This window comes from Neofelis nebulosa, chromosome 1 (assembly GCF_028018385.1).
Source record: "Neofelis nebulosa isolate mNeoNeb1 chromosome 1, mNeoNeb1.pri, whole genome shotgun sequence".
Classification (NCBI taxonomy): Eukaryota; Metazoa; Chordata; class Mammalia; order Carnivora; family Felidae; genus Neofelis; species Neofelis nebulosa.
Window position 1 is genome coordinate 72,084,197 of NC_080782.1, and position 12,768 is coordinate 72,096,964.

Consider the following 12,768-nt stretch of genomic DNA (forward strand, 5'->3'; position numbering starts at 1 on the left):
AGAAGGAGGGGGAAGGGGTTTCTCACACTCCAAGGCCACAGGCGCGAAGCCCTCCATCCACACGGAGCCTTCCTCCTGCAGTTTCTCACCGGCCGCCAAAGTAACTTGGAGCGAAGCGGGGCGCAGTGCGAGGGCCCTGGGCGGCGGCGGAGCCGTGCGCAGCCCGCGGCGCCGACACTGAGCCGGGCCGGCGGGCCAGTGTATGTCTCCCCGCGGCCGCGGCGCGCAACTCCCGGTGACTGTGCAGCGTGCGCCGCCGCCTGCCCCAACCCGCGGTGCCGCCGCCCGGCCCGGCGCGCACCTCCTTCTCCCGGGGTGACCGGCCTGCCGCCGCCGCTGAGACACAGCTTGGCACCCCTTCCCCCGCCCTCGCCCCCGCCACCACACACACGCATGCTTCTCTCCATCTTGTGATTCCTTTTTTCCTCCTGAACCCTCCATTGGGGGTGCGAGTTTGTCTTTACCCCTTCCCCACCCTCCCCCCAACCTCCACCGTCTTCTCGTTCTCCTTCCCCTCCCCAGCTTGGTGTGCGCCTCTTTCTTTTCTCGCCACTCTTCATTCTTATTTATTCATATTTATTTGGCTCCTGCTCTCTTTCTCCCCTTCCCTCCCTCCCTCCGGATCCCTGCTCTTTCCCCGGAGTGGCTTGTCGGGGGCTCCGCCGCTGGCCAGGCGTGATGTTGCACGTGGAGATGTTGACGCTGGTGTTTCTGGTGCTCTGGATGTGTGTGTTCAGCCAGGACCCAGGCTCCAAGGCCGTCGCCGACCGCTACGCCGTCTACTGGAACAGCAGCAACCCCAGGTAAGGTAATAGGGGGAGCGCAGAGCCGGGGATACTCGGGCCTCGGCGCCCTGCGGAAGAGCGGCGGTGGCGGCGGGGACCCGCGCGCACCAGCTGCAGGCGGCGCGCACTCTCGGAGCCTGCGTCGCCCGGGCGCTGATGGCTTTCGAGGAGCCCACAGGAAGCGCACCCGTCGCGCCTCTCTTTGTTAAGCTGCCTCAGAGACGCCGGGAGTCCCTGGGAGTCCCCGGGGCTGCCCAGACCCGCTGCCTCTGCAGAGCGCGGGGAGACTCGGAAAAGGCGGGAGCTGGGGAGTCGAGACTTCTCCGCTTCCTCACCGGGGCAAGCCGGCCAGCATCTCGATCCGGGCGTAGCGCCTGGGCACTGGGAGCCTCGGGTACGAGCCACCAAGAGTTCCCGCGTGGATCGTGGGTGCACAGGGGGACTGCAGGCAGAACCTTCCAAACATCCCTAAAGTTGTTTTTTCTTTTTCTTTTTCTTTTCTTTTCTTTTTTTTTTTTTTTAATTTTTCTTCCCTTTCTCGGTGTGTTCAGAGAGCGCACGGGCTGGGGGATGAGAGGGGGGTTGGGGAGCGGAAGCTTTAGGCTTTTATTTTCCTCTTTAACTGCGAGGCAATCATTTGGCCCCTGGGCCACTGTTGGCCCGGCGCGCCTGGCAGTGGAGAGGATTCTCCCACCTCCTCACCCCCCATGGGCTCAAGGTGCCAGAAAGTTTGATCTAATGCCGGGTTACGTCATTTGTGCGGAGCGAGCTGCTGGAGTTGGCGGAGACGGGAGGTGGGAGCTCTTAGTCCACGGCCTGGCGGTGTGCAGCCGGAGGAACACGCGCAATTACCTGGAACCGTTTTGTGGGCATCCCCGAAGCCTGCCGGGTACGCGGGAGGCTAGAGGTGGGCGCCCGGGCGCGCCCTAGCGCGCCTGCTGGACCCTGGCCACAAGCAGACGTCCCTTGCTCGGGGATTCTAGAAGTGGGGAGGGGTGAGGGCTGTCCTGAGTGCCGGGCGAACCTCTCCGGATCCAGAGCAGCTCCGAGCCCTACTTTCTCCCCGGCCTGTGGGCAGCAGTCGGCCTCGCTGGGCCCATAATGCTCTGCCTCTCTGGGACGGAGGCCAGCTTCCAGGTGCGGGCTGGTTTCGGTGCCTGCCTAAGACGGAAATAGCATCGGTTACACCTAAAATCCCAGGTTTTCCCTTGGGCTGGAGTGGCAGTTGGGAGGAGAGAGGCGGGAGGTCGAGGGGATAGTTTTTGGTTGCTGCGCGCCCAGCGCGCATGGGGAGAGGGGGCTGGCTGGCGCCTCCGGTTCTTCCTACCTCCCGGCGGCCTTGTCCGTCGGCCTCCCGCCTTCCCCCCTTATGCAGACATGGGAGGGATTCCTCGCTTGAAGTAATGTCAGCTCAGATGAAGATGGGCAGATTTCCCCATAAGCGGTCTACCGGTGGCCGAGAGTCCCCCACCTCCTGCTACTTCAGGAAAGATAGTTACACCCAGGTAGCCCAAATCCTAAATTAAACCGCCTGGCAGAAGTGGAGACATCCCTGAAAGTTTGGTTAAGAAAAAAAAAGCCTCATGGAGGTGGGTGGTGGGATGGGAAGCTATTTCTTCTTTGACATGCCACTTACCACTATTAGGAAAAGAAAGAGAAGCCATCCTGCCAGAGGAGATGCCTTTTATTAAAGCTGACAAGACAAATAGAGCAAGCTTTCCAGTTGTGATGGTGTTAAAAGCAAGTCTCATTATGTTGGTTTTATTCCCCCCTGGGCTTTATTAAACAGCATATATGAAATAGAGGAATTTATATTTCTAAACTTCAGCGCCTTATTAAATAAAACACCAGTGAAATTGGTGAGTTGAATGTGGGGCATTTTGTGCTTAGTTGTCTTCTTTCCCACTCCAAACTTCACAGTGTGATCTTTTCCCCATAGTGTTAATTTATTTGGATACTTGGGTGTTCCAGTCATCCTAGGCTAAAACAGAAGGAATCAGAAGCACCCCCACGTACCCCTCCTTCTTAACCTGTCAAGCTAGTCTGAGTTAGTTTGAGGACATTTTATCTTAGGTTATCTCTGTTTTATGCTTTTGATACTGTTGTTTGGTTTGAGATTAGCACATTGATTTTTGTCACAGGTCATGTTTTTTAATAGATTTGCCCTGCCTGTAGAAAACTCTGCTCAGGATGCCATGGTGGCTTTGAACCTGCCCAGACAAAGTTAATCTGTAGAATTTTAAAACACCAAGGGTATTCTCAAGTCAGTATTCTAATTTGAGCCTTGTGGAAATTCCTTTTTATTTGATCATTGTCATTTTGATAATGTTCAAAAGAAAGAATGATGTACCCCCTGCCTAAGAGATTCATGTCTAACTTTAGTATTCTTAGGGGTTTGTGGGTACATTTATCTTCATATGTTGTCACAGTAAAACTTATTTTAAAAAATAACATAATTGTAAAAGTAGGGACTGATAGGCAGATTTACCTCGGAAATGTTGAAGAAGATGGTGTTTTTTTTTTTTTTTGTTTTTTTTTTTTTTGATGTATTAAGATAATTCAGCTTGGATGTAATTTAAAAAGAGCCAGTGCAAAATAACTAACTTAAAATAAACACAGTTTATCTCATAAGATAGTGAAGAAACATTTTAGAAAATTTGCAGGGGTTTACTAAATTTTATAAATTCATTTTACATTTTACATTTATTTTCATTTATTTTCAATAATAATGTTATCGTTTTGGAAAGTAACCATGCCGTGCCTTCTGATTTTATACAAATCCTATTTTTTTAGGATTGGCTAAACTAATAAGATCAGAAGATTTAATCCTTTGGAAAAAAGCTGAAAACTTTAATTGTAACTTCCATACATTTAAAAAATATTTTTTTCTTAGATAAGAAAAGTTCGGTAGACACTTAAGCTGATAATAAGGGATACTTTGGTAAAATGAAGTAAATATATTTTAGCTTATACTAATGGACTTAAATTTGAAATTATGTTTAAATACAATTAGAAATTAAGTATTACATCTTGATTACAGGGTTTAAATATCTTATATTGTAACTTGTGTAATCCTAGGAGTTTATTGTTTTGAGCTTATTGAGTTTATTGAGTTTATTTTCGTAATTGACTCCATTGCTACCACAAGCATCCATAGATCTAGATTAACAGAGAAAAAAAATATTAAAAGTGCTTGATCAGATAGTCTTACTGTTAGAATCTATCAAACTAGGTATTCGCTTCTGGAAAGGGGATATTCAATTTTCAAATGCTGATAACTTTTTAGTTGCTAGTATTTATTGGGTGGCGGGCCAAAAACTGATTTTATGTTTTGAATTGGCACAAATCTCTGAAATAGCCACTGAGAACTATCAATCTGGTTAGAAATATATGATAACATTTGCCTAAATGCATCTTCCATATTTAAAAAAATCTAGAAAGTTGTCTACATTTCACCTAAATAGTGAGAGTAATAGAGTGATCCTTTTAATGTTATGCTGAATTCTGAATCAGCATGGTACTAAGTAACTTTGAGTAATGAAATTCCAAATCATGGAGAATATAACTATTTGTCTTTAATTTCTTTAAGAATGTAAAAAGCTTTTAAGTAACTTTTAAAGAGACTTTCAGTAATAAAACTTTATTTACATTCTCCTGTAGCAGCTACGCTTATAAAGATAGAGATGACTCCATATAAGAACATGCCTCTTAATCTGAAGAGTGCTATAAACAGTTTGGTGCTTCCAATGAGAATATTCTTTTAAATATTGTGTGTATATTGAAAAGTTATTGGTTTCTTTTGACCAGTTGCCAAAATGATGATAGGATAATTAAACATGTCGCCTACTGGTTGGCATTTATGGATGGAATAGTGAAATAATACCAGCATACTTTAAGAATACTGATTCTCCTCACTTAGTGCTTTGCTTCTGTTAGGTTCTGAGTATCACCAATTTAAAGTGTTATACTTTGATGGGAAAAAATATCTCTGTAATTCACCTGGGATACACTAAATTTTAACCTAATCTTATGTTTTCTTAGGACTTTTAAAATTCTTGTAGGGACCTGTAAATTAAACATTTCATGTTAGAGTAGCAGGTAATTGACACCATTTAGTTTTGTTAACATGTAATCTTGGAGTTGTGAAAGTGATGTGAATTCTCTGTCAGTACTCCAAAACCTTTCTGGCTTACAGATCATATGTATGCAGCTAAGTAGAGAGAGCTAGTAACATTTTATTTCCTAATCATAATCCCTCGGCTATTTCTTTGCCTTTCAAAATAAAACTGGTTTTATTTTTTAAAATCTGAGCCATCAACGTTTTATTATATGTCGACCAGTGTCCCAGCACTGTGCCTTTTCCACCGACACATAAAATGAAATCAGTTTGATTTAACTCTAAGATTTTGTTTTGAGGAAAGATGGAAAGTTGATCCTGGTTTTGAATGAATTTTATCACCAAACTTGTAAAGGATTAACTTTATTTTCAAAATTTTAAATGTTTAAATACTATTTTATATGTTAGAAACATAAAAGTTCTTCAAGTAAAATATTACTTAGAATCTTTTAACTTTATTAACTCTGAGCTTCAATGTAGTGTATCACTTTATTAGATATAATTGGGTAATTTTATTATTTTTATATTTATATCAGAATTTATGTGGACATCTGTATAAAAATGAAGCAGTATGACAGAGATTTATATCACATGTTTTTACTCTGACCCATTTGTAGGAGACCTGAAGTGAATCCTTTCCCTCCCCCCCTTTTTTTTTTACTTTACAAATTATTATAAGACAAATATGCTTTTTGTTTTTGTCCACTTTTCCAAAAGAGTTTGAAAGCAAAATTAACTATTGAGACAATTGTTCTATCCATTTTATGCATTATGTTATACATTCAAAATATGCTTTCAGAAATAGTCAACTGTCTTTTGTTTTTTAGGTGACTGGAACATCAGTGCTATTTGAGGCACGCTTGGCTGTACAGTCTAGTTTGGCATTTCCAGCATGATACCAAGGTCAATAAACTCCCTGTGATTAAAAGAACCAGAGAGAGCCTTCAGTTGTTCATTACTCCCTGTTAGTTGATTTTAGTGGTATTAACTAAACCATTGGCTCACCGAAGGAATATCTTGTTGCCACGTGTGTTCTGGCTGATAATCATTAGCTGTGGAGGCTTCCACGTTTGAAGGCGGAGGATCAGGTTTGGAAGGAGCCCTTAGATGTTTGGGGGCAAATTAACCTTGTGGATTTCTTGCCATTTAATCTTGCAAGATGCCTTCTGAACAGGCATTGCATTGCATTCTGTCCACTGGCCTGATTTCCTGTTGGATAGGGACAGATAACGATGAGCGCCTTCTTTTCTCCCCTGTTGCTATGAACCAAGCAAGCTACCAGCTTCATGCTGGGCCAAGAAAATGAATGAATACAATTAGTCCTTCAGGAGTCCTGGCCTTCACAAGCTGGGGAGAAGTATATGCTAAAAGAATGTAACTCTGAGAAAGAGAATACATTAAAATATAAAATGAACAAAACATAAGAAATGTTAAGAACAGAATTATATATGTGGGTAGCATTTATCTATTGTTTAGTGTTTTTTTTTCCCAATATAAATGATTTGCTTTTTAAAAAGATGCCATTCAAGACTTTTCATTTTTGCATTTGTTCTGAATAACTTTCAGTAGCAAAAAGGATTTTAAAATCTATATTTATTTTTAGTAATGAACCAGTCTGTGTTGACAGACTCCACATTATCAATATTCTTTTCAGAAACAGTATACAAACTATTAAAATAGCAGCTTTGATCAGAAATATTCTTGTTGAAAAGGAAGACTGTATGTCCCTAAGTACAGTGAGGAAGGCCCCTACCACTTACCCAGGATATTCAGACAGGATAAGTCTTCCGAACTGAGAAGAAAATGCCTTCTGATCATTTGTGACGGATAACACCTTCATGTTCAGGTATAAAAACCTCTAAGAGTAGTATAAGAAATGAGGTGTTAATATTCAGTTTTAGTAATTTGTCTTATGATGGTGGTCTTAGACAGCTAAACATCCATACATTACTGTCTCTTTTAAAGACCTGATTTATATTATTAGATTTATATTTTCATTTGCTTCTCAACCTATATCCTGAGCTGTTTGGTAGAAAAGTTTCTTGTGATTAATTTGAACTTCCAGTGTTTCTGAATGGGATATTACTCACGACTAGAAGATCTATTTCCTCTTAAATTTGTCTGCATTTATGTCTTCAAACTTAGTCAGTCATAAACAAGGCAGCGCAAAGACAAGAGAACCACTTAGTTCAAAATATCGAAGTAATAATGTGGGGTTCTTTGGTACTATAATTATTATGCATAGTTTGATTGTGAATGAAAAAAAGTTCCCTGTATCTTAGTATCCTTGATAATCTATACTCCTTGTCCTTTGAAGGATTTATTGTAAACTACTGAAATCTGTGCACTATTTTGCAATCTGAAATGTGTGTGGATATAAACTCTTGGTTTTCAGGCTTCGGAGTATAGTTTTCCAACAGCCAAAGATTTCAATAAAAACATTATTTTAAGGTAGTGAAAACTCCTACTTAAGTTAGCTAGTTGCTGAGAGACACTCTGAGAGACAGAGTGTACCACAGTGATGGTTACCTCAGCTTTCATTGAGGTAGAATTCTATCATTTTCAATAAGGAAAAATAAACCTTTGTCATCTTTAGAAACATCCTTCATACAATTGACAGTTGACAGGTGGAAGAAAATGTTACTGTCAGGTCTTATTTTCCACTCAAGTGAGAAATAAAAATAGTTTTAAGTGATTTTTAAGAAAATCTATTTAAAAATTATTTCAAAATGTAAGAGGATGCTTTTAATATTTATAATGTATGTCATAGAATTAATCTGCCATTTGCTTCAGGGAAGGTCAGCAAAGTACGATTCAAGGAGAGACTCGTAACAACTAAGTTCCTAGGGTATTTACTTTGAAAAGTACCATACAGTTGTGTTTATAGCAGGATATCACCAGACATTTTGTGATGGCATTCTTTAAGAGATGTAAAAATACATCACTATTATTCCTATCATTACTTATCAAGTGACCTGATTTCCATGACTGATGATCATGATTCTGCTATGAAGTATAAGTGGGAATTTTGGTCATGTGATACCTCTGTGTTTATGCTTTGGACAATTATGTAATTGGCACACAAAAATTAAACCTTTTTTAAAAATTGCTATTAATAATTTTAAATAACTGCATAGTGTAATCTATAGGTGTCCATGTGGAAATGCGTGAATACATGTTTGGAGAGTAGAAAAAAATATAAGTTTTTGTTCCCTGATTTAGAAAGGCTAGGTTTTTGGCTTTCAGTTAAATCAGCGGGTTGTTTTTTTTTTTTTTTTTCCTTCTTAGAAGCAGCCATCTTGTTTTAAGACCGATTTTATTTCTTTCATGAAAATGGTCTGGAAATGAATATGGACGATAGAAAAGTACTAAACCACTTGATAATAATTTTGGTAGGGCTCTACATTTAAAGCTCTATCAAGTTTTTTGTGAGCTCTTTAAAATGTTACCTTCTTATGTTTAGTTGAAAAAAAAGGATGGTTTAATTTAGTAATAATACATTTTAAGCCCAGATATATTTTAACGTTAAATGTTGGGCTGTACCATGTTTACATATGTATTTTTCTCTTGAAGCTTATAGTTTATTGTTAATTTCAAAGAAATGTATTAATAGCTACTATGGTCACCCTCCCCATCCTGATTTCCTTTTTTTTTTTTTTTTTTTTAAAATTATTCCAAGTAGTCCTTTTTATGTCAGCCAACATTTTTTTCCCCCAAATGTTCAGCGGTACCAAGAATCTTTCTCTAGTAAGAGGTACTGATAAAAATGTAGGTATCTTTAAAAATGAAACATTTGGGGTGCTTTCAGAAACATTATATGAAATCAGAGCCTTTTTGTCCCTGAAATATAGGTGTTCACTCTCTCATTTCTAAACCATTCTTATGGGTTCTCATAGAAAATTATATTGGAAGTAAACTCATATTTGTTATTAAAATGTGAGAATGTATCAACTGAGTCTGCTGTATTTTCCACCACGTTTTGTATTTTTGGATACATTTGGAAGAACATGTGGCCTAGTAAAGTTTACCAAAAATTTATACTAAACTTCTTGCTACTGCATCTGTTTGATGATGTCTGGGAACATTATTCCCATGAACTGCAGTAAAAACAGAACTTCCTTAAGATTAATTTCAAAGTAACCTGACTCAGTCAGTCTGATTAAACTGGGCACAGATTGAAAACTACTTATGTCACAGATTGCCTCAGTTCATTAGAAGTAGGATTTTTGGTGATCGCAGATGCAATATAAAGGCAATAAATAAAATGCATGTTTTAAGAATGGGTATACATCTCATGGACTTCTTATTGAAGTCCAGGTATAAGTTGACAGTTTTTGTACTGAAAAACTTTCCTCTGGTATCCATCATCCATTTTTTGTTGTTGTTTTTTGGCTGATGGAGAAGACTAGAATAACTGAGTGTCGAAAGTGACCTTTTTGTTTTAAATGGACTAACAAATATTTTTGTTTTTTCTTGTTGCTTCTAAGCTGTCAGAGTGTTCATTCTGAGTCTTATTAGTGACTTATTTATTTATGTAGAGAGTGCAGTTAACATTTAGCTCTTGCTTCTTATTGTGAAAATACATATAAGGAGCGTATTTTGTCATGTTAAAATGCAATTTTGTGGTTTGAATAAAATCAAGTCCAGGCTTATTTTGGTTGGATAATTGTAATGCAAGTTGTGATCTAGATTTTGATGGTGGTAGACATGACACTTGATGTTTCATGTTCCATAGAGACCAGTGGGATGCATGACTTTGTCGTATTTACTGAACTGTAAGAATGTATAGGGGGCTTAACCTCTCGGTTAAGTTTTTATAGTATCTAATTTTATGGAAACAAATGGGGTTGGAAAGAAAAGGAAAACTAATTCTAAATATGGGGAAATGTTCCTTTTTGTTTAACAATTAGGTTAAACAAAGTGAGAGCAAATGAGCCTGGTTCCCCTTCTATTGTTTCAGGGCAAGAAAATACAGACAGATGTCGGAATGTGGAAGCTGTGACCTCTGACCCACACAGCATGGCCACTGCCATGGCACACAAGTGTCCTGAGCCACCGTGGTAGCAGGATGCTGTTTTGAAGTGACTGACACTTTGAGATGGAGAACCTGAGACTGATTCTGTAGCTATTTGCAGGTCTCTGAAGTATCAGTCTTTTTAGCTTCAGTTTTAAGTTCCTTCCCTTACTTTTTTTGAAAAATGTTTCTTTGTTTGGCTCAGACAGAGCTTTTGTGACTTCCGGATGGGTTCTGTATTCCTGTAGCCACTGTCAGCCTTTGCCTCCCAATAAATTTATTCGTCCAGCTGGGATAACGGAGGAGGCTCGGATGTATGGCTCCCTAGCACCGAAGTGTTGGTCTACTTAATTTAACTAATATATGTATTTTAAAGACAGATGAAAGGGTGGTTTTATTAAAGGCCTTTTCTTTTAGTTTCTGTTCTGTAATCTTGCCAGTAACCCTTGGGTTCAGACAGACCATTAATGTTTTAGATACTGTGGCATTCAGTGTTTCTTCATATATTTGTTTACTCTTACTGCCTCAATAAACTTTTATGCCTATTTCAGTAGTTTTCTGGCGGGGGCTCCATTTATTAAAATTTAGTGACCCAGCACTAAGAGGGGTACAGTTCAAATAGTGGTGCTTCTGACAGGGTTTTGTGTCAAACTGGAGAAAATAATAGGGAAATGAAAGCTGCCAAAATGTGTCTCCCAATTACTAATTAATCAGGCGAGAAAGGACCTCAGTGACAGATCTGGTGTCCGCCATGACAGCAACTGGGGGGATGCTTTATCTTAAATACTGTATAGAACAAATTAAAGTAAGCCTCAAGGAATGGAGCACCCAGATATTTGATTTCACAAGTGCTAATATAATTCTGTTAAAAGCAAAGCAAAAAGCAAAATTTGAAACAATCCTGTACTCTTTACTGATAGTATCAAAACAAAGCTATTCTGAAGAGTATTTCCTTTATTAATAAGTAATGCTTTTATTCTTATTAATATTTTAGTATAGATATAGTAGTATTCTTGGTTTTAGTATTGGTATATCATTTTATATCTACTTTACTGTTGATAGAGACTCAGGGAACAATTTAAAAATTTTCCATCATATGCCTGTCGTCACTATTTTGCACGTGAATGCAACTGAAGAACAAATATATGTTGTTGTTTTTTTTTCCTCCCCTGCAAATATATGTTTTTGCTGTCTCAGAGGTTCCCTTCTCTTTTGGCAATGTGCCCACTATGGTTGCTGGACCCATAATTAAATGCCTGTTATTAGTGTATTTTTTCCATAGCATTTACAACATAAAAAGGAAAGGGTCTTGTATGGAACTATAGCTGTCAGGGGAACAATGAAAACTAATTACACACTCTGCTATCACCATTGTCAACTATACTCTTGGGAAAACAAAAACATGACAGAGTGTGTGTGTTGGGAGGGTTGCCTATACATATAGGATATTCCATATGAGTATAATATGTATGGGGTCAGTCACATATCTGGTGACTTGACTTGAAACTCTGGCTTCTCTGAAGCCAAAAAAAAAAAAAAAAAAAAGGCATAAAGGACAATCTAATTCGGCTAATTGAAGAGAAACAAAGCATTCTTTATTGGGAAGGGAGTCCTTCCTTTAGTATCCTGACTTTATTATATGGATTGAGAGAACCAACAATAATTTTGACTCTGAATACCTCATTATTTTGAGTTTTATTTTGGAATGGTCTTGCTAGTGATACATCTATGCTATTAACATCTCTGATTATTTCTTACAGTTACCTCTTTTACAAATGGTACAGATAGCTCTAGATTTTTGTGTTGATATCTGGTTATTTGAGGACTAATCACTTTATTTATTATGTAGATCTCTCTATCACAGTCTTTCCCTTTTGATGGCTTTGGCTATTTCACTATTTCTGGGCCTGTCCTATTGGTACGTGGAATCGAGAAGGAAACTAAAACTAAAAAATGACATTTTTGAAACTTACAGCAGCTTTGGTGTGAGATTTGGTAAGAAAAGACTTTGAGGCTATTATATAACATGAGGTTTTGGAATCAATTTTGGCTTTCAACCATCCGTGCCATCCCTGTTCTCTGGTACCATGTGGAATTAGGAGTTGGCCATATATAATGTTTTCCATTACTATTTTGGTTCCTTGGGTGAATTCTCTGTAGTGTATTTAAAATCAAAGCCAAATGGGTGAATTTAGGAATTACATATTGATTTTAACTTATTTTTTCCAAAGCTTTGCGTTAAAGCAAAATAATAGCTAATATCTAACAGTAATAACATATTCCTGTATTGAATATCTGAAAGCTATAATTGATAAAATATTTATTGAGTGATATGTGCATGCACTGGGAGGCACACAGCAGCTTCAGAAATGAAGACAGCATCTATACCCTGAGGGAACTTGCAAGTTTTGTGCAGTTACAATTTTATATTTAAAACCACAGTACAGAGTAGAAAGTACTATAAAAAGTGTTCACATATGGATTTACTAAGCAAATATTTATTGAGTGTCCACTGTAGGCCAGGTATTGTTCTTGTACTGGAGATACCACAGTAAACAGTGTGAACAGCCTCCCTGCATGAGTATTCCATCAGCAATTTCTAGATCACTGCTTCTCACACTCTAATTGCATGCAGATCCTCTCTGGAGGTCTTGTTGAAATACAGATTTTGATTCAGTAGATTTGGGGCAGGCCCCAATAGTCTGCATTTCTAGCAAGCTCCAGGTGTTATGATGCATTCGGCCGGTGCACCACAGTTTGGGCAGGAAGGTTCTAGATAAGTGAGTGGGGAGAGAGATTACTTCTGGCTCCACATCAGAGTCTCTTGGTTGTATTTGCCCTGAACTTCCTAG

General features: G+C 39.3%; 1 protein-coding gene across 2 annotated transcripts in view; it reads left to right on the top strand.

The window, feature by feature from the left end:
- Window positions 1-663: 663 nt before the first annotated feature.
- EFNA5 (ephrin A5) overlaps window positions 664-12,768 on the top strand; it is a 276,742-nt gene continuing 264,637 nt past the window's right edge. For both annotated transcript variants that reach the window (XM_058725441.1, XM_058725443.1), the window contains exon 1: window positions 664-803. In XM_058725441.1, coding sequence (XP_058581424.1) covers window positions 679-803 — 125 coding nt within the window. In that variant the 5' untranslated portion in view covers window positions 664-678. The remainder of the gene's footprint in view (window positions 804-12,768) is intronic.